At 43.3% G+C, this 22,973-nt stretch overlaps 1 protein-coding gene across 2 annotated transcripts in view; it reads right to left on the reverse strand.

Moving 5' to 3' along the window:
* Window positions 1-3,418: 3,418 nt before the first annotated feature.
* The window catches only part of LIFR (LIF receptor subunit alpha), a 78,546-nt gene continuing 58,991 nt past the window's right edge, over window positions 3,419-22,973 (reverse strand). For both annotated transcript variants that reach the window (XM_056112036.1, XM_056112037.1), the window contains 6 exons: window positions 22,427-22,528; window positions 19,786-19,953; window positions 14,467-14,628; window positions 13,497-13,590; window positions 11,185-11,263; window positions 3,419-10,697 (listed from right to left, as the gene is read on the reverse strand). In XM_056112036.1, the coding sequence (XP_055968011.1) occupies window positions 10,074-10,697; window positions 11,185-11,263; window positions 13,497-13,590; window positions 14,467-14,628; window positions 19,786-19,953; window positions 22,427-22,528 (1,229 nt within the window). In that variant the 3' untranslated portion in view covers window positions 3,419-10,073. The remainder of the gene's footprint in view (window positions 10,698-11,184; window positions 11,264-13,496; window positions 13,591-14,466; window positions 14,629-19,785; window positions 19,954-22,426; window positions 22,529-22,973) is intronic.

The raw sequence follows: 22,973 nt of genomic DNA on the forward strand, positions 1-22,973 counted from the left end.
CTGCTCAAAAGAGCAGAGAATGGAATCACGGATGATCTGAACACATGGAAAGAAAGGAAAGAAAGGAAACAGGAAGGAAACTTCTTCTCACAGGGCTAGGAGAAGGGTGCAGGGCAGGTTCCAGGTGCTTTCATGGCAGGTTGGCTGCCTCTGTCAGAAAGCCTCAAGCTTTCAGGGTGCAGGAGTAAACTGCATCTCCATGTCCTCACGAAAAGCATGGTGGTCGTGCATAGCTTCACGGAAGGTCCCCAACATTTGGTCAGATTTGTTGGGACTCTCTGGATATTGGTTTGGTTCCCTCAGAATGTTTTCTGCCTCCTTTGGAGAAAGACTCGTACTCCAACTCTAAATATGGGATTCCTGTAAAAAGGCATCTTTAAACAAAACCTCTGTCCAGCCTTGTGATGGACACAGGGAAGGCCAGTCAAAATCCTCGCAGGGGGAAGAAATGTCTTTTCTGTTTTCCTGTAAGGAAAGAAGTTTGGAGGAGTCTGGAGCCATGGGTCAGGCTTTCTGGGGACATCTGGTCTGACAGAAGTAAGTCGACGGATAGATAAGAGATGCATTTCACTTCTGATAGAACAGAGTCTGCAGTCCAGTGCAACCTGGAACATTCCAGGGCTCACCTGTCCACGATGTAAGGTCTATGAGATGGGGCAATGGTGGTCTCCTAGGGAAGATTTAGGCCACCGTCGGGCACAGGAGACAGAAACCGTCATTTGGCTTGGCTTGCAAATTGTTATCTGGAAGGAGACAGAGAATCTGACCCAGAGAGTGGTCACTTCAAAGTGGGCAGAAGTGGGTGGGAGAGGCACAGTGGTGGCAGATGGAGAGGGGGAAGGCTCTCATCTGCTGTCACTTCAAATAAAGTCTCTCAACTTCTATCTCCAGTCCTCCGAGAAGAGGACAGACACGCCTTTCCTTCTAGGGCAGAAAAGTGTCACTGCTGACATTTTTCAGTGCCCATAATGCACCGAGCACATGGTCCACTCTGTGAACTGAGCAGGAGCTGCCAACGGTCACTACAGGGCACCTCTGGTTCTCATCCTGGGGGTGCAATTTTGATTGGGGCACCTCTGTTTTTCTGGTGTCGGAGAGATCTAAGGCAGATCACTTTTTGGTAAAACAAACAATTTCTCATATGCAGCGTGACACATGAAACCACTTCATTTTCTTAAGGCATAGTTATTTAAAGACCTTTTATCAAGTGTTGGTGACATATGTTCTGCTAAGCTTGGCCAGGCAGCAACACTGAGATACTTACTGTTCTTTCCTGTTATCAAATGAAGTTTGATAATGATGAAGAGTTAGAATTAGGCTGGGAGCGGCAGAGCTATGGGGTGCTGGCAAGGCAGATGGCTTGGACTACTGCAAAAATGCTCCTCTGAGCTAGTGAAGTTGACCCTAAGACCTGCAGAATGAGGAAAGTTCCAAAGCAACAGGAAAGGGACATGAACCTGGGACCATGTGAGAATAGAACCGGAGGTTACTCTAGCTGGCCTTTTGCAATAATAGTCCTACATGGAAAATGGAGAATTGTAATCCAAGGAGAAAGGTGTTCTCAACGCTACGATGTCGGCCAGGGGCCTGGACATTTAGTACAGTGGCTAAGGTGCTGGCCTCGTCTTGCATGTGGCCAATCAAGGGTTCAAGCTCCGACACAGAGTCCCACCAGGAGCAATCCCAGAGCACGACTGGGTGTGTGTGGTCCCCAAACAAAAACAAAAACATAAAAGCAGCTGGTCAGAAAGTCTGAGGTATCACTGAAGTTTCTCAAGGGACAGAAAAGCATGTGCATCAATCCACTGTATCTTCTGCTGGGACCGTGATACAGGCTCATGCAATGCTCACCAGTCTGGCAAAGGGAGGTAGCAACAGCTTTGGTTGGGGCCGGGCAGAGTGGGAGGCGGTGGGACTTCTCTAAGTTCTCTAGGTAGCAGGAGATGAAATTGACCAGACCCAGGTCTGGTGTGACTCACTGAAGACGGTGGCTGCCCCAGCACCAGTCACCACAGGAAAGGGACGAAACCACAAAGGGTCACTGAGAAAATTAAGATTCCAGGCACATTTCTGAATGGGGTGTGTGGTGTACACTGAGTTATTGGGAAGTAGGCGGGTCTACGGGTTCTTGGCTGTGCTGGTCGATTCTTACATCAGCTGTAAAGGAAAGCGGAAGCTGAGGTGGCTGAAATCACAGGAAGATCAAAGCGCAGGTCCTGCCTGTGAAGGTTCTGTCTAGGGTGAAGACATGACACAGGTCTTCATGCAGCAGTTGGCCAGGGGCAAGAGGGAACTTTGTAATTTTGAGCTGAGACTTAAAATTCTTTATTCGCCTTTCAAATGTCAAGGCAGGTAATTACGAGCTCCTTCGGCTGAAGTTACACCTCTTTCCACATTGCCACCCCACAGTTCTAAGATCATGATCAAAAGTCTTGTCTTCATGTGATACTAAATCACTTCCAAATTCACTCCCATCTCAAAACATTTCATTTTTCATCTTCCTTCGTTCTTGAAGACTTAGTTTTAATTCAATATTTAAGTCGTTCCAGAGGGCAGGTTGGATCTTTACAGGCTATCTGAAACTTATACAGCTCTTTTTGTGAAGAACTTGAGCTTGTAAACTAACTTGGTGTGAAGCTGGATATATTTAAACTTTTATTATTTACACATTTTTATTTTATTTCCTTTAACACTGACATATTTTCTCTTTTTGAAAATAAATTTCAAATAATTTCTGAAATGTTTAGACTCTTTGGAGAAAAAAAATCTGAAAGCTTCATTTTATGGACAGGTTTTTATAATGTTTATAAATTATAAATTTTATAATTTTGTAATTTTATAATGTTGCACTGTCCCACAATTTGGCTAATTATATAGGAATTCCCTGACATATCCCTGATATATATATAATATATATATTATAGACACTGCACTGCACTGCACTGTCCTCCCGTTCGTTGTTCATCGATTTGTTTGAGCAGGCCCAGTAATGTCTCCATGGTGAGACTTACTGTTACTGGGTTTGGCATATTAGATAATAAAATGTATAGAAAATCATTATAAAGCCATGATAATACATTAAAATATCCTAATGTAGCTAAAATCCAATGATGGCTTCACAAACTGTGTCATTTGTTTGTTTGGTTTGGGGACCATACCTGGTGAGGATCAGTGGTTTGTCCTGGTTCTGTGATTAGGGATCACTCCTGGCGGTGCTCAGAGGGCAATATGTGATGCTGGGGATCAAATTGGAGTTGGCTTCATGCACAGTGTCCTAAACCTGATACTATCTCTCCAGCCCAATTACAAATGTCATTCTTATGGGACAGAACCAAAAATATTAATAGCAACAAAGCAGAAGCTACTTTTCTGAGGGTTTAAAACAAGAGCGGAAAAAAAATCAAAATGTACAAATCTATCCATGTAAGTTGTAAGAAAATATATTTATTTGTTCCATGACAATACTATGATAAAATTGTTAAATACATGCATGTTTAAAAAAAAACAGACATTAAGTGACATCTTTAGAGTTAACAGCCAAGCATACAAGTTTTACATTTAAGGTGTTTTAGTAATAGGTTATTTATAGTCTATGTTCTTGCTATAACCATGTTTTCCAAAAGATCTGGAAAACGAATTCCGAAATCACAATGGTACAAAATGTCCAAATTTTTCATTCTAACAGCAATGTGATCTTGAAATTTTCTCAAGGCAGAAAACATTTCAGTTGTCATTCCAGTAAGTGGATCAATCTTATTAAACTTGAAATTTTATGAATCAGACGGAATCACACAAATGTACTGCAATCTATTGTTTACTTGCCGCATATTTCTATTGAACTGTTTTCGTATATAATGCTTTGACTAAGCATGATTTTAAGAACAGAACATAACTGATCAATCATTCAGGTTAAAAAAATAGTCTATAGTGGTAAACATTTCAAGAAATGAAAGAGTTCTGGATCTACGCTCTGTCCCTATCTTTAAGCTGTATTTGCATACACCTGACCAAACAAAAATTAGTAAACAATTACTAGTATTTATTTTTTTAAAAAACTGAAACTATTTAACATATAACATTTCCCTAAAAACACTCATTCTACAAACAACCTTATAAAAGACAAAAACTTATATCTGTTCACAGTATGTGTAATTTGTAAACAGTAAGTCAGTATAGTGAAATTTTGAGAGAGAGAAAAAAAAGGTAATTTCCTAGCATCGTAAAGGCCTCTCTCTTATGGCCACCTAATGAAAAAGAAATGTTAATAAGAAATATCGACCTTATGAGAAAAGTGAATAGGTTTCAATGAATTTTATGTTTGGACATACATTTAAAGTGACTAACACAAAATTAGGATGTCTTATTTAGGCCAGAATCATTTTAAGCAATTCTGAATTGAAATGTATTGAAGAAAAACATATGCTTTTTTTTTTTTAATAAATAACAGGATTAAAAAAAATCTTACAGGATTTTATATTAGAGTGATCCTACAACTGTTGTAAATAAATGAACAGAATTTCTTATATATTATGATTAACTATTCATAATATTGATATGTTCTGAACATTAGGCATGAAAGAAAATTAAGTGGAATTATGTCATAAATATGGTGAAAGTATCTGAAATAAAACTGGGAAAGAATATCTGAAAAATACTTTTACATGAGTATCACTCTGTATCTTTTCTACAATCAAATGTAAAAATGCTAATCTTAAATCTAATAACTAACATGTCCATGTTTTAATGAAAATTGTTATCACTATCTAGAAATATTCACATTATAAAAATCATAACACCACTGGAATGGTCAGGAAAAACAGTGAGTTCAGAAATGGAAAGTTATCCACTTAAAATGGAATCATTCTAAAGGGATGTAGCTCTTAAACATAGAAGGAAATTTAATACACTGAGTGAGGCATTCAATCAGATGTACAAATTGTTTTTGGCTTAAGTGCAATATAAGGTCTATGATGCTAAGTCTTGTTGGTTTTAAAAATGTCTTATTGGCTAGTATAAAGGCTATCTTAGAAGATACAAGTAAATAAAATAAAAATTTCCTTATCAATTCAACATTTATAGATTTCCTATTCATCTTTTAATTTTTAGGACATTCATTATAGCAACCAAAAAGTATGTTATTACTGCTTTGAACATGGTTAATATTCAATCAATATAGATTATTTAAGAGAATATGAATTTATTGTTTCTCTGGTTCCTTAGCTAGGCACTTACATATAAAAAAAACAACATTCAGAGGTCTTGCCCCCTTAAAATGCTACTTAAAATTTTCATTAAAATGCTGTACAATTAAAATTTGTTTTGCATAGATAAATTGTTTATAGCTTTGACACATATAATCCCAAATATTTTCAAGCTTCTTAATTTAAGGAGAAACAAACTTTACTCATGGCTAAAAATTGAATTGTCATAACTCAATGACATAATTAAAAAACTATGGATATATTCTAGATCAAATCATATCCTCTAGTATTTTAGGTTAACCCTAATAAAGCCTTTACATACTAATTGAATGCTGTTCATAATCCTTCATAAATGACATTAAAAACAGCTCATATGTATTGTAATTAGCATGAATACAATCATGTAACAGTTAAGAAAACTTTTAATTAGTATTAAAAGAGGGCTGGAACGATAGCACAGCGGTAGGGCGTCTGCCTTGCGTGCAGCCAGCCTGGCTGAGCCGGGTTCGATTCTTCCGCCTCTCTCAGAGAGCCCGGCAAGCTACTGAGAGTATCTCTCCCGCATCGCAAAGCCTGGCAAGCTACCCATGACATATTTAATATGCCAAACACAGTAACAAGTCTCAAAATGAAGATGTTACTGGGCCCGCTGCAGCAAATTGATGAACAACGGGAGGACAGTATTAAAAGAGAACAGAAATCTTATCATCCCAGTGAAACGAGGTTTCATGATTAATAGCCCTGATGTATAATCCATGAAGCTACAGATCAAATTCAAACTGAGTAATTTCCAATGATTCTTCAGTTCTAAGATATGATAGTAAATTTAGTCATAAATAACTTTCTTCCTTGAAATATTTTCTTATAGGTGTACATGATCAGATGGGCATGACACCATGAAACTACGCTTCATCAGGAAATACCAGTTTAAAATAAATGCTTGGAATCAACTTATCAAAAGAATGAATGGTAACACCATTCAAGGAAGCTCACACATAATGTGCTGCTTTCCAGAACACAGGCTGGGTTGTATAAATAAACATGCTCCAAGCAGTGTCTCTTCTGAGTACAAAGAAACAATGAACACTTAGGGAGAAATTAGTTGCTACTTATGCTTTTAAGCATGAGTCTCCCAGGTTTTCACTCACAGCAAGGAGCCACTTTTGGGTGAGGTTAGAATCTATCAGTCTGCTTAAGTCAGACCCAGACATATATACCACCCATCAGGAAAACTGTTTAATGCTGGGACGGAACTCAGTGAACAGTTACTGAACTTCCACTATGAACAATGTAATTGGCTTAAGATCTCACACTTGATTACTGAGCTATCCAATTTTTATACTTTAAAAATAAAGAAGCATTTTATAAAACGTAGGCAAATTTTAACATGGTTCAAAAAGCAAAAATTACCTTAGGATAAATAAAAAAATTACAGATTATGTGCCTGAGCTGTAGAAATATTTGAGAGAACATTTTCTGCATATGGACATGTTAGGGAGAACTTTAATTTCAAAATACCCTAAATAGAAGTTTCTTTCAGAAAAAAAAAATATTCCCTGATCTCCTTCATTAATTACCTACATATAGAAAAATTGCAATGTTCTTTAAACACTTAGAGTATGAAGAAAATTAAGAATTATAGGACAAATTTTCAATAAAAATTTGAATTGTATGAAATTTTAAGAATAACTTTACCACTGTTTCTGAGAAGGCAGCAGCAGTGCTAGGGGTTCTAAATGTAATCTTTCTGATCTGTGAACTGTGAAAGAAAGGCTGGTGTGGAAAATGAGGCAGCTTCTTTCACCCATAAACTTTTCTGCAAAGGGTTGTCTCTGTGTCCACTCTGAGGAACAAAGCACATCTCTACCTAAGCACATAATACAGGTCCACCATCCAGACACTCAGGCACAATCTCAAATCCAGGTGTCTCCAGACAGTTCCAACATGCCAATGACTTCCATGACACACTGGTGTTAATCCACACCAATACATAAAGTACAAGGCCTATCTCAGGACCATAACTTTGCCAAGCCCCCTAAGAATAATTCTATACTATTATTTATTTAGGATGCCCTCACACAAGTGACAGCCAGCTGCAATGACTACCACCATAATCTCCACTCCTCGCAAAGGACTTTGGACCTGAAATTGGTTTATAAGTGAATTGGCTTTGGCAAGATGTAAAAAATGCATTCTGTGTTCAGTTCAGCAGACATCATGGAACATAATTCTAGTTCCAACATTTACAAGTTTCTAACCAGTGACTGGGCTTTAGATGAGGAAAAGAAGGATTTCTCAATTATTTCCTTAGTTAGGAGCCCCCCCCTCCTTCCCCGGGGGAAGAATGGATCAGACTGTACAGAGTCTGCCCACTGACTGCCTTTCCCATGTGGGCACGGTCCTGGCATCTGCCAACAGTGCACAAACACCTGTGTCTCCAGTGCCACCACCACCACCAGGGGCCATAGCAGAGCACATTTCCTCTCTCCCCCCCACCCTTCCAAGAGTCGAGGATGTCCCTACCACGTTAGGCAGGGCTGGGAGCAAATGCTGATATGCACACTGGGGCTGGCTTGTCTTAAATTCAGTGGTGGTGGTGCTGTGGGGGGGGGGGGGGGAGGGAGGAGGGAAAGGAGGAAATGTGCTTTGGATCCAGATTTACACCACATGCCTCAAAGCACAGAGCACTTTAAGGAGAACTCGCCCTGGCTTCTGAAGCATTAACTCAGCTTCTTGTTGAGCTAGTGCCCTTGGGGTTTGGGACTCTAGCAGGGGAGTAGTGAGCAGACACTGCACCCATTCAGAACAGGCAAAGTAGGAAGCCCTGGACAGAGGAAGACTGAAAGAGTCCCAGAGATGGTCACCACTAGCCAAACAAGTGGGCTATTCTGTAGCACAGAACCAGGGCTGAACCCTGATGGCTGAAGCTGAAATGCATATACCCTAAGGGCAGAAATGAAAATTCTCATCTGTTTTTTTGCCTGACCTCAAGTTAGTTTATTGGATTCATAAATTCTTACCTCAGCCAATACTTATCACGAAGACGAGCTGTTGGGAATATGCGAGGGACACAATGAGGACAAAATTTGGAGCACCTCTCCCTGCCCCATGCCCAGTTCAGGAGTGGGAACTAAGGGAGAACAGATGGAGGAAACTGTGTTTAGGAACAACTCTGGCTTGAAACCTGTGTCACGGCAGAAAACCTCCATGAGACACTGCAGAGGTATACGATGTTACGTGTGAGCGTTGGCAATTATACTTTGTTCCACCTGTTCGTGTATCTCAAGCCTCGGAAGTTAAGTTAGATCCTGGCAGGTTAAATCAGTCTGCACACTTGGGGCATCTGGACCAAACTGACTCTCTCAGTCACACCGTGGCAGCTATTTCTGCAACATGCCTGTTATGCAGAGACATTCATGAGCTAGATCAAGAACCACCACCAGTAAGTCCTGTGCAAATATGCTACACCACCTCAGATGACCCAGGTCTGGCCTGGCTTCTTCAGCTGGGTCAGACTTTTCAGTACCAAGGCCTTCACTAGCACAGGATAAAAGGTAGGGACGAGCAGAAGATGGGGAGGCTAGGGCAGGGGAGATGCACTGTTGGGTGTTGCATTCAGTCTCTCCCCCAAAACACACTCTAGAGACTGTTATGGGCAGGCAAGGGGGCTGTGCACTGCCCCCTGGACTCAGACCCAGTACTTCACATTGAAACAGTCATCCACTAAACCTTCCTGAGAGCAGCACTATCTTTGGAGGTTTATGTTTAAAATTTGAGGACCAGGTCAAACAGTTTAAGGATCATGAATGAGGAAGGACCCCAGGACCCACAATAAGGAGGAACACTTGCTTGGAGAGCAGCGGCCTGGTCTCCTGGGAGCCAGAGCCAACCAGAACTGTGGGGATCACTAATGCCATTAGATATTGCTTAGTAGTCGTATCAAATAGTAAATCATTGGAATTACATGCCATGAATAATATTGAATATTCTCAAACAGCTAAAAAATGGACACTGTGTCACAAAAAAAAGATTTAAAAAACAAAACAACAAACACAAATCTTAATTTCTCTATACAGTCTTAGAAATCTAAGTTTTATACGTTAAGGTGACCAACTGCATAAAGGAAGCTAGGGAAAAAAATTCTAAGAAACAATGGAAAGGCTTAGAATAACCTAGCAAAGCATGAAAAACACAATTCTAATTTGGGCTGGTCAGTGTCACACTCTCTTTCCAAGCTTGTACCCCTGAGACAACTGTTTGATAACCATTATACAGTAGGTACAGAAATCAGCATACTTTATCAAACAGAACTAAGGAACTGTTGCTACATTTTAAAAAATCATAGTTGTTTTTGTAAATGCTGTGGACAGAGGTGAACAATGTAAAAAGATATAAAATCTGTGCTTGGTTTTCATCTAGAATGGAGCGGATGTCAGGCAAAGAAAGGTCACCTGTTAACTTGTGACACTTGCCTCCCTTGCTTGCAAACCCACCTGCAGCTCCATAACGTATACATATAAGTAAACCATCAACAGAACAGAATACAGTTGCCGTGGAATTGGTTTTGCACACGTGGACTTGGACAGGATTAGCCTTGAAATGCTTCTGAAAGGTAGAGCAGTGAGAACTCTTTGGCTCGAATCACAGAGAGCTGCAAATCTTGAGTGGAGTCGGCTGAATTCCGGGGTGACTATGCCTGGGCGCGGAGACTACACAGAAAGCACGTGAACACTGAGACTGTCACTTGCAGCAGCGACGGCCACCTCACGGACAATACTTCAAGGACGCCTCCGGGAGGCCCGCTGCTGACGTGGCAACACTAGCAACAGGAGCTTATGGAGATGGCAGACACGGAAGCGACAGGGTGACACGTTAGTCGTTTGGTTTGTTCTGAAAGAAGTTTGTAAAGGACCACCCTCCCCCGTTGGACTTCGGAGAGTCTTCATCTCTGGGGGGTAGCAGAAACTGCCGGGAGTTAATGGAGCACGGGCTCCCGAAGGAGACCACCTCACTGTTGCTGTCTGTGGACCTCGGAGAGTCAGGGGACACTAAGTTCCAGGCACTGACATCTGCCTGAGGTCGGTAGCCAGCAGTTTTGTCCACGTCCCCGTCAGCAGCAGGCTCTCCAATGAGAGGAGTTATGGGGAGGTGCATCTGGGGCTTGTAGCCTGCCGCCCCAACGGCATCACTGTCCTGCTCGTCCTCGGGCTGGGCCTGTGGCTGGTACATGGACTGAACATCGATGTAGATGACCTGGGAAGTGCCGCCGGCCTCCTCCACGCCTGGCATTGGCACTTCCTCCTCGATGACCGGCGGGCAGTAGGACACGGCCACATGGCTCTCAGGCTCTGCATCAGAGCTCTCTTCTGGGCGCTCGGCCACAGGGGAGATGATCTCTGTATCTTCTATTTTAGAAACCGCTGAGGGTACTTCCAGAACCTCCACGTTATTTGGGGTACACGGATTCATTTCCAATGTCTTAAGACCACTGTTGCCCTGGAAATGAATTTGCACACAGTGATTACAGGTGGCACTCAGGGCTGCTGTAGGAACACTCTTTCGCATACTGTTCCGCGGCACAGTGTTGGAAAACTCGACCAGAGAGCTGTCACTGGGCAGACCAGAGCAGTGCCTGCCAACCCCTTCTCTGGCCCAACCCACCTGCATCCATGATTTCTCCCGGAGCCCCTGAAGTCTTAATGGGTGGAGAACCAGTGCAAAATCACACCTTTCCTGCAAATGGTCAAACACCCCACATGCCCCCATTCCTCACCCACTTGCCCCACTATTCCCGTGCTATTATTAATAGTGGGGGGCAGGGGGCAGGGAGGATAGTGTATAGCCACGACACTGTAATTCAGCAGAACTTTCGAACTGCTATCTCCTCAATGCATTTGACTTAGAACAGCATCTGGCTATAAAAAGCTCTTCCTGAAAGACTGAAAGACAGAACTTCAAAGACTAATAATGTAAGAAAGATTACCTCACAGACACTCTTCTGAAACTGCAGAGCTTTACAGTTTTCTGGATTTGGAATATCTGGGTAGAAGGTTTCTTTAATCCTTTAAACAAAGAATAAATGTTATAAATATAAAATCACAAACAGGCTAATAAACCATCACACTAATCTGAATGTCTGCTCTGAGCACTATGACAAACACCTGAGATAAACACGAAAGATCCTGGAAGCTGTGGCGATAGCACAGCAGGTCAGCTGCTTGCCGTGTACATGGCTGACTGGGGTTCTAGCCCTGGCACCCCATATGGTCCCTTTAGCACTATGGAGTGATCCTCGAGTGCAGAGCCAGGAGTAAGCCCTGAGCACCACTAGGTATGGCTCAACCACAATAAAGCCAAACCCAGGAGATCCTCTCAGTGACCCCTTCGGTAGACCTTTCTGGAAAATGCCTGGGAAAGTCCCTATCTGGAAGCCAGAAACAATCTGTAACTTCCAATAAGCAAAAAATTTTACGTTTCTTATAACATTAAAAAAAGCCAAGAATTATAATGGTGACTGTGATACCAAGTCCAGAGTAAGGCCCAGGCACTGCTCCTGCAAAACAAGCACAGCCCATGCTCAAAGCGTATGTGAGCAAAGCAGTGCAGACTTTCTCCAAACAGATGCTGCCGTGACAAAAGGAGCTTCCAAGCCTGAGCAAAACTGAAACACAAACACAAGATCTGCTTGGTTATCATATCACTGTGGGACTGCGGGGGTGGTCTGGGCCATAGCCAGTGGTGCTCAGGAGTCACTCCCAGTAGAATTCAGGGCTTGGGGTGGGGTGGTGGTAAAGCACATCATTTCTAAACTATCTCTGGCTCCTGTATCATTTTTATAGCTGAAAAAAAAATTTTTTTTATTAGTCCTCTGCAGAAAAAATAAAACTGTCATTGTAAGTCTAAAAGAATCTAACTTCTAATCTATTTGCTTATCTTTTTGATACTGAAATCATTTTTAACATGTGATTTCTCTAGAACAGTTACCCCAATAGGACACAATGTAGTTCCAACTACTGCTACTCTGATTCATAAGTCAGGACGGCTGGAATCGGCTCTCCTCTTGATTGTAGAGGAGGCCCTTTTGATCAGGGAATGTCTCAGCAGGAGCAGACACAGACACTGGCCCAGCCCGGCCCAGAGTGGCTACCTCCAGCGGGCACTGGCTCCCAGGAACCTCTTGCTTATCTCGCTTCACCTCCTCTGACACTCAGGACTCGCCTCGCCCCAAGTTTTCTACACTTCCCCCTCCCATCATCTTAATCTCTTCTTCTCACCTCATCTCCACCTCACACACATGCCCCAACCTCTCCTCCCCCAACACCTTACCTCACAGGGCACCTCCCCACCTGAACAATCCCCCACTCGCCTCATCTCAGCCCACCTTCCCTACCTGCTGCCCTCACTGTCCTGCTTTACCCAGACACGAAGTTCTCGCTGCTGCCACAAAATCAACCTCCTTCTCACTTCTGCACCCACTTCATATGCTGTTCTCTCTGCCTGGCACATTCTTTCTCCTCTTGTTACCATTTGGAGTGCTGTTCAAAGGTAATCCTGACAAGGAAGTGTCTTCCCACTTCCAGAGACAGGATTCAACTCTGTCCTCCTGACTATGCACCTTCACGCTCCAACGTGTTCTCTGGGAGGTCATGGGTTTGTTTGACTGGGTTTGTTTAGGGGGAGAGGCTCTACCTGGCAGTTCCCAGGGCCTACTCCTGGCTCTGTGCCAAGAGATTGCTCCTTGGGAGACCATATGGAGTTCCAAGGACTGAAGCTGGGTCAGTTGTGTGCAAAGCACACGCTTCACCCGCTGTTCTGTATCTCCAGAGGTTATTGGTGTAACATCTGCTTTCCCCATGTCACTGGGTCCTAAGACTAATACTTATCTTGCGCCTCACTCTATTGCCCAGCACATAAGAGGGGTCACTTACATTTGTCAAATAAAAGAGAACATGACCAGACTTTACAAACAGAACACCTGGAAATGTGAGCCCATACTCTGAGAAAAGATTCATTTACTCTGAGTCCTACATACAGTTGTTTCCCATTTATGATTATTTTGGGGAACAACCACTATTACTTTAAATGAAGTTAATAAAGTCAATAAAGTAGGGAACAGTTACCTTTCTACTCTGAAACCTTTAAATGGTAGGCCATATGCCATGGTAAAACCGAAAGAAATTCTGACTGAAACAAGTACTTTTGTTTTTTTCTTTACCGGTTTCAACCAAAAAGATGCACTTGTTTGCTCACACATAAACCCAATAAGCAAGGAAGTACGAATGCAGGTACCATTACCATTCTCGTTTCCGATAGCAAAGGATGCTGGTGACCACGCCCACGGTGACAGCCACAGCCACTGGGATGAGAATGGCAATGATCAATCCTACGGCTGAAAGAGAGCATTGCAAACACTCAAGTCATCGTTTTCTGTCTGAGGTACAGAAAAGTTTTGCACTAGAAGATACTTAAGTTAGACTACTTGGAGGAGGAAAAAAAAATCCCAGTCCATTCTCCAGGACACTGAAAAACTACTGAAACAGAACCGTAAAAATACCATAATAACCATTACACGAACACTGTAGGATGGGGCTTCTCCACCATGACACTACTGACATTTTAGACCAGTTATTTCTTCACTGTGCTTGAGGTGGGCAGAGGGGGCTGACCCATGCATTACAGGAAGTTTAGCAGCACCCCCCAGCCTCCACATGCTACCAGCCTGGAGCACTTCTCCTTTATGAGAATCACTGATGTCAGCAGACATGGCCAAGCACTGCTAAAGGACAAAGAAGCCATCCTCCTGACTTCCTGTGAGAGCTGTGTGTGAGCCTTAACTCAGGGGCAAGGGAAGTGCCAGGACTGAGGGGAGGCAAGTCCATTTCTCTGCCCTTCTCTGCTTCTACTCTTCAGTTCAGGACTGCTGTGCTTTAGACACCAATGCAGGTTATTTCACAGAAAGAGTCAGGACAAAAATGCTTGCTCACTGGAAGACCACTACAAAATCTCAACACAAATGAGAACTCTGGGCTTCCGATGTCATCAACCATTAATTTCTTAGGTACTCAGGTGGGAAATGGCTTCAAATAATCCACTGCATAAATACAAAGTCACCTCATGGCCTTCTGAGCATGGCCTTCCACCCACTACAAACATACAACATGGTGTGGAATTTTAAAAGAGGATTTCTACATAAACAAAAAAATCACTAAACAGCGCACAGTGCATTTAAGAAAGGAAAGCATCTCAACAGCATAATCTGACTCACAATTTTCCTTTGTTACCACAAACATGCTCTTCTCTGGGCCCATTCCGCCATCCGTGTAGGCTCGCAGGACCAGATGGTAACTTGTTTTACCCTGCAGGTCAGCAATTCTCAGCGTCTTCTGGGACGTATCAGTTATATTCTTGACCTTAATGTCAGAACGGCCTGTTTGCAAAGAGAAGAAAAGCATCCCTGATTTCTCCACCATTTTAAACACATGCTTCCCTGACCTGACAGGCCCGCCTCCCTTCCTGGTGAGCCAGACTGCTGCTTCCTGCAGGGGCAAGGCCCAAGGAGCAGCTGGAGCCATGCTCAACCTGCATCTCTGCAGTCAGCCACGCTGGGAACCTGGGTGGGTAGCCTCGTATGTGCGTGTGCGTGTGCGACTGCCTGCAGGATGTCCGGGGGTGGAATCCAGGGCCTCACACATTGAGGTATGCACACTACCACAGAGTCACATCCCTGGCAGTTGGGCCCATTATTCTTAACACCCGAGTGTGAATCTACCCATGAGTCAGGGCATGACTACATGACAACGTGGGTTCCTTGAAGTTCTAGTGGGTGTCCTCTAGAAATGCCGGGCACATAGCAGATAATCACCAAGCCCATGTCTTTCTGGTCTTAAGAGCAAAGCAATCCCGCATGGCCATGGGGCAGGAGAAGCTGTTGCTGAGACTGATGGTCCTTATGAGCTGAGTTGGGCTTCATGAAAGCAAGTGTATAAGCAAGGGAGTACTCACTCCATGTCAGAGTGAGAACAAAGCAAGGAAGAAGCTCCCTTCTTTTTTATGGTGGTGGCGGGTGAGGAGGGGGGATGGTCGGGTCACACTGGTGGTACTGAGGGACTATTCCCGCCTCAGTGTTCTTGGAGAGGGTCACTCAAGGCTGTGCTGTGGGGGGGCGGTTATGCAGTGCAGAGGACCAAACCTGGGTCTCTGTAAACAAAGCATGCATTTGACCTTCTCTGGTTCAGGGAAGTCTTTCAACCACTTCCACAGTGTGAAAAACTGTTTAAATAAACTATTCAATTTCTTTCACCCAAAAATTCAATGAAAAAATTAAGCCACATGATGACTAATAACAAAATGTAACAAGTCCTGCCAGCACCTGCGCCTGCTCTCAACAGCCATGGGCAAACCACGTTATTGGCTTCTGGGGGTGTCTACTTCCCTAGTTTGAAATACACCCAGACTAGTCGTCCTGATTCCTCTCAGTCTTAGACACCATCTACTCGGTCCCCGCCACACTGTCATTACCCCACTCCCGCTCCGCCAACACCATTCATACCGCAGCAGTAGCACAGTGAACTCAGTGTTTATAAGTCTGTGATCATATAAATATGGAATTGCTGCGCAGGCAGATGGCCCGGCATGCTCATTCACGCTGCCTTTCTTGTTTCCTGTTGTTATGACTGCTTTTTCCCCTCATTTGCTTGGTGGGCCAATTCCTAATTCTTCCCACATCTGCCAATGAATATTCAACACAACATCTCATGTGGTACCACACAACAAAATCTCAGTGCAATCTCTTCTCCACCCCTTCCTGAACCTCCTTTCCTACGGCTGGTGGGGGAAGGAAGACACAAAAGGCCACCTTCGGCTGCTGCCACCCCCGGAGCTTATGCCCTGCCTCACTTCCTGAGGCTGATGCATTCTCCCCCCCTCGCCCCCCCCCCCCCCCGTGGGGCCATACAGGGCAGTGTTCAGACATTACTCCCTATTCTGTGATTCTGTGCTCAGGGATCATTCCTGATGATGCCTGGGGTGGGGGGAGGGGGTCCATATGTGGTGCCAGGGATTAAATCCAGGTCGGCAATGTGCAAGTCAAAAGCCCTATCCTTCTTTATTTTACTTTTTTGGTTTGGGGACCTCCCTCTCCACCTATGCCATATCCAGAAGCAAAGCAAGGGCTCCTACATGCAGTGAGCTCCAGTCCTCTGAATCACCTGGTGGCTTTAAAAGGAAGCCTGAGGTAGCAAAAGTTTGCAGGCTTGCGCAACTCAAAATGCCCTCATTCTGGTCTGGCCTTGGTTGACAGATGGGCTGAGTATAGAATTTTCGGTGAACGAATTTTCCTGCAATAGGAGCAATAGCACAGGGGGTAGGGCGTTTGCCTTGCATGCGGCCGACCCGGGAGACCCAGGTTCGATTCTTCTGCCCCTCTTGGAGAGCCCAGCAAGCTACCAAGAGTATCTCGCTCGCACGACAAAGCCTGGCAAGCTACCTGTGATGTATTCGATATGCCAAACACAGTAACAGTAAGTCTCACAATGGAGACATTACTGGGACGGCTTGAGCAAGTCGATGAACAACAGGAGGACAGGGACAGTAACAGCTTGACGACACGACTGTGATCTCTTCTCCGAGCTGGTGTGCTGATACATCTGCTGCGTCCTCATTGCTGAGCCTTTGCACAGGAGCTACTTTTCTCTGCTCCAGGACTTGTTCTATTATACACTATGTGCTCTGGAAATCCGTGGCAACAGACAGAGGTGCAGATCTTCTTTCCTGTTTAGTTTACTATGTTCTGAATGACTGCTCTTATTCTTACAGAGGTAGGTTTTTTATTTCTTAGTGATGTCCTTGTACCATTTCTTCAGGAATTTCTTACTTTTTTGGATGCTGGGGATTGGACCACAATCGCAGGCAGTGCTTGGGACCACTCTTGACTCTGCTCAGGGATCACTTGTGGACCATGTGATATTGGGAGTCAAACTGGGTGGGCTGCATGAGACACAAGTTCCTTAACTACTATATTAGGAATAGTTTCTGAGTATAGTGGGAAGTAGTCCCAAGTCCCTCCCAAAACAACAACAACAATATCAACAAAAAAAAAAACATGTCTGTAATCCAGAAGTTTCTTTCCTGTCCTTGTTCCCTTTCTTCTTGACCTAAAGCATGATCAAAACGGCAGGTCATGGGAGCTAGAGAGACAGTATAGTGGGTAGGGTGTTTGCCTTGCACGTGGCTGACCGGGTTCGATTCCCAGCATCCCATATGGCTCCCTGAGCACCGCCAAGAGTAACTCCTGAGTGCAGATCCAGGAGTAACCTCTGCACATCGCCAAGTGTGACCCAAAAAGCAAAAAAAAAAACAAAAAACAAAAAAAAAACAAACTGTAGTCTTTTGACTCATGATTTAGCTTGTCATCTTTCAACTCTGAGTTTACTCACTCAGCCTCTAAATTGGGGGAAACATCCTCTATTTTTATATTTAAATTTCCCTATCTTCTCTTTAATCCTTTAAAAAAAATTTCTTGGAGCACAAATTAATTTCAAGGCGTTTTCTGAGCACTGAGTTTTAAGCATGATGCCTTCCCAGAAAATGCAGTCCATCTCCCTGACTGTCCAAGGAGTCTTTATCAAAGGTCTTTCCTCATCTGGAACTGTTTCCTTAGATGTCTTGCTTCTTCCTCTCATGTGAGACGCTTTTCTCAGCTCTTCTGTTGGCCCTGGTTGCGTGTCATACTTAATGGTGAGCCCCAGAAAGGCTCACGGGAAGCACCGCATTGTGGGAATTGGTGCTTACTGGTAGGTGACTTCATGGCTGCTGGTGCAAGTGATCGAGGCCATCCTGGGTAAGTCCCCTAAGTATCCGCACCTTTGATGTCTCTCCTCGGAGACCATTTAATTTTTCCAATGAAAGATCCGCTCACTTCCTGTCCCAGGCCTGGCTGCAGATATTCTATTAGCTGGATGGGACAGGAGGAAGTGCGAAGGTCACCCCCACATACTCTGTCCCCCTGGGCAAGGCTGTTTGGTTCAGTTTCTCTGAAGAAATTGTTCAGGCGCCAACAGAGACCCTCACATTAGCTGCCTGAAGCTAGTGCAGGGCTTGGTGGTCCCCAACTTGTCCTTCCACGGACAATTCATTCAACCAGTCTCCACTCTCTGGGGACACATCCTCCCAGCAAGCCTTCAATTCTGTGCCCGCAGGGCAAGTCAAGCTGGCAGCTCACGGGATTTCACCCCCGAGGCTCCTTTAGGTCATACACACCACTTCTCCTCTCCCTCAAATGCCAATTTTAGCATAATCCTTTCTTTTTTTTCTTACCACAATTAGGTTGGGAGCGGGGGCGTTGGTGGAGGAGACCAGGGCCACCCATCACGATGCTGGACATCCAGAAGCACAAAGCTCCTGGAGGCAGGATGGCTACACTGGGTGGCATCGGGAGGCCATGCGGTTCTGAGGATCAAACTCAGGACTTTCATGGGCCTTTGGCTGCACTCAGTGTGCCAGTCTCTTGCCCTCTGTGGCTCTGTGTGCAATTATTGTTTTCTCTGCTCATTTCGCTGACCAATCTACTGGGTCTCATGTTAGAATTTTACTGGTTCAAATGTGAAATGTCTGAACATTAGAGTCAAAGGAGTCGGGTTGTTGGAGCAGGACACCAAATGTGTCCTGGGAGGTGCACAGACCCTGCAGCTGCTCCGGGGGGCAGGAGGGACCCAGCCCAGGCTTGGTCTCTCAGTGTCAGGGCAGGAATTAAATAATTAAAATGGCTTCTTTCCAAGCAGCAATCATTTAAAGGTAATGAAAGTCTCCAGCAGTGGAGATGATGGGCTCGTGGTAGGTGGCTACGGACAGGAAACATCTGACTGCCAGGGAAGCATGACTTGAGAAGGAAGAGCCAGCAGCTGACATAAACATTTCTGCATTGGTAAGCCTGAGAATTCTCTAAGGTCCTCGTACATTCACTCAACAACTGTCAAGAGTGACTACTGTGGGAGTCCTGCTGGATCCGCGCATCCCCTGAGAAGTCACTGGGGCTCCCAGCTCAGCAGGCTCTGGCTCACTCTGGTTAACACAGGGGCATCCCGGGCTACTGAGTTCCCCCCACATTTGAAGAGGAGGAAGTCCCCCTTTACCCCCTCCTTTCTCTCTTATCCTCCCTCCCTCCCTCCCTCCCTCCCTCCCTCCCTCCCTCCCTCCCTCCCCCTCCCCCTCCCCCTCCTCCTCCTCCTCCTCCTCCTCCTCCTCCCTCTCTCTCTGTCTTCCCCTCTCTCCTCTCTCTTCTTTCAAAAATCTTCATAGATACCGTAATGGACCATGTGAAGAAATAGTCTCTATCCTATGGAGCTTAGAACCAAAGGATTCAGAATAAACGATTTCTGAAAGGACCACCCATGTGATTTATCACATACTAAAGTATTAAACTTCTATCCATCACATGATTGTGTTTGCATTTCTCTATTTTTTTTCAAACCGCTTTGGAAAACAGGACTGAACCACTTTGCAGGCCTCCCTTTCTTCTTTTCTCCTTTGTCTGCAGTTAATGAGGAACATCCATGAGATGCTATGCTCAGTCTGGTAATTTACTTACCCGATTCCAAAGCCCTCATCTTTGATGTGTCTCTTTCTCCTTTTTCAAAGTAAAATAAATATCCTCTTAAAAATCCTCTAAGTTCTTCCACAGGAATGTCCTCCCATCTCACTAGTATTGAATCTGCAGATGTATCCTCAACAGTGAAATTTGGTGCAACTATTGGAGCTGTAAAAGAAAAAACGTCAACAGCTGAATGAAGGCTTCTGAATAAAGAACAAGATAATGTTTAATGAGCTTTCCAGCCTCAAGAGTGAAACATCGGGTTAGAATTTCCACTTAATCATAAACCTTCAGAGATTTTTTTATGACCAACACTTTCGCTGTAACCAGAGACAAAAAACAGATCCTAGAATTTTTTGACAAAATAGCCTAAATTTTTTTTTAGTATTTTAATTTTTTTTCCAGCTTTTATTTAAAATGTTTATTTTTGTGGTGCTGGGGAATGAATCCCAGGACTTCACTTAAATTTTTTCTAATTTTACACAAAAATTACTGTTAATACTGCAAAAGTTACCAAAGCCTTTTTTTGGTAAGCTTCAATTTTATTATTACTACTTATTTTATTTAATGGCACCAGGCATCAAACCCAGGCTTCTCGCAAGTCAAACATGCATCGAGCTATCTCTCTGGCACTGTTTTAGCTTTGAAGCAATAAAATCTTATTTCTCCTCATTCTGGGAGTTAGAAGTCTGAAGTGAGTGGTCCCTGGGCCTGCCTGAGTCTGGTTCCCAGCTCACAAGCTGCCGCCTCTCCGTGTCCTCTACGCTGAAAGGGGCTCTCTGGGTGCTCATGGTTCCAGATACCCAGGATCTTTGACTCTCAGAAACAAAAATTCGTGAGAGGCCAAAGTTTCCCTGCAGACATCAATGACTGAGGGGAACGGCCTGTGGGAGAGTTGGGGAGGGCACTTGTGCTTGAGCACTGGGAGGCTGCACGGGCCAGGGGCACCAAGGCCAATGAGGAATCCTGGAGAGTAGGGGGTGATTTATCTGTTTTTTTATGTCTGTGCAACTTTTAATCAGAGAGTGAACATTTATGCTTCTGGTGTCAAGATCATGCCTACCATGTGGAGAGCACCCTGTCTGAGTGGCCGCTGGACTGCACAGTCTCAGTGGGGGGTAACCCGGGCACTATGGTGAAGGGATGGGGGGAGAGCCATGGGCCTTGCCAGGGGAAGCCTTGAGGAGCCCTGGAAGGGAGCTCACTCTCGGCAGCTCCGTCAGTCTCCTGCTCTCATGCTCAGGCACCATCAGCCTCACTCTGCAGGAAGGACGGGCTTTTTCCTCCTTCCAAGATGAGAATAGGGAAGGAGATAATGCACTGGTTATAGACTCACTGTTTTCTTGATTCACATCATTTTCAGTGGAAAGTTTCTTTATGCTTTTTTTTTAAAATGCTGTTTGAACACACATTCTTTGAAACAATACCTTGTCATTACCAGGGGGGCTGACAGCTAAGTAGACTAAGTGGATACTTTACAGGTTTGAATATTAAGATATCCCAATATAATTTCCCACAGATTAATTTTACAGAGATATAGATGAAACTGTTGATTTTCAGTTTATAATGCTTTAAGTAATGCTAATATAAATATTAATATATTAGTAAGAGAACTGTATAATAGATTATGATTTTGTGTCATCTCAAAGAATTACTTTCTATTCTCTTATTTCCTAAAAAAAAGTATTTAAATTATTTATGTATACTATTTCTATCAACATCTATCATTAATAGTCTCATTAAAATTATCAAACACACTTTTCTAGAGTGTATCATCTTTACATTCACGTAATTTTTGGTGACTCAGTATCCACATATGATGCTATCATTGAAAATTTTACTATAAATAACATGCACCCAGGTGTGCTTTACGTATTTAGGCAATAAGTATTTGCTGAGCTTGTATTGTGGACTGGAAAAGTATCTAAGTCATTTGTATGTGTTGGGAGCAACAGTGACAACCTTATGAATATAAATTCTGATGAAGTTTCCCAATTCTGTTGGGAGAAGACAGACTAGTAAATAAGGATGGTCTGTGAAATGCTATGAAGACAAAGGAAAAGAAGGTTGAGGCTGAAGATGCAAAGTCAGATGACTCCTTAGGATGTCAGAGAAAGTGACTTTGAGGATTTCACAAACTGTATCATTTATCTTCTATATCCTGATGCCCTGGGTTAGATTTCTAACCCTATCCAGACTACTTTAACCAGAGTCAGCCATTTCTAGAAATAATAAACAGCTCTCTGGTGTGCATGCTTTTCAAATACAAATAAACCAGTCCAGGGTCAAACATTACAACCCTAAAATAAAATTTTTAAGTGAATATTCAAATTGAATGATTTCATTTGACTTTCCCTTTTTAATCAACAGTCCTGAGCAAGCCAACTCTTTATAAAAACTTGTGTAAGAGGAAATCTAGTATTTTTGTCATCCAAGGTTAACTTTTCTCAATGACAACCATAGATTTATAAAATATAAATATTAAGCAAATGGAGTAAAAGTAATCAAATAATAAAAAAATTATTGTGTAAATTATTTTTCAATCCTTAAGCTAATCTTCCTATTTTTATAATTCAGTCTTGGTTTAGAATTTCTCATATTACCTCAAATTCAAAGAAAATTTATCCACTTAACTTACCCAATTCTTCTAGATATCCAACTATAGAACGCAGTAATTGATATCCTTGAGCTTTGCATCCATATAGGTAAAAATTGTATCTCACGCCTGGTTGAAACTGATCTATAGGATGAACACAATCAGTAAACTTCATACGTAAAGATTACTCTAAAAACCTATTTAAGGAATACCAGATTTGTAACAATTTATTCTGATAGTTCCAATGTTACCTTGAAGCAGATGCCTTATTATAAAAAATCTACCTGTATTTTCAAAATTGGTCAACACCGAGTGAAACCTGAGTGAAACCTGAATAAACCACAATTACAGGCACTTCTACTGCCATGAAAGTTTGGTGTTTTTTTTTTTTTTAATAGTTTATTTCTTTATTGAATCACTGTGGGAAAAGTTACAGAGCTTTCGGGTTTAGGTCTCAGTCATGTAAGTATCAAACACATTTCCCTTTACCAATACTTATTTTTAACCGCGAGCCCCAATAGAACCCCACCTCCCACCCCTCCCAATTCCTGTGAGGCAGATGAGATCTAGTTAATACTCTATCTACTTT

This window comes from Sorex fumeus, unplaced genomic scaffold (genome assembly GCF_029834395.1).
Source record: "Sorex fumeus unplaced genomic scaffold, SorFum_2.1 ptg000015l, whole genome shotgun sequence".
NCBI lineage: Eukaryota > Metazoa > Chordata > Mammalia > Eulipotyphla > Soricidae > Sorex > Sorex fumeus.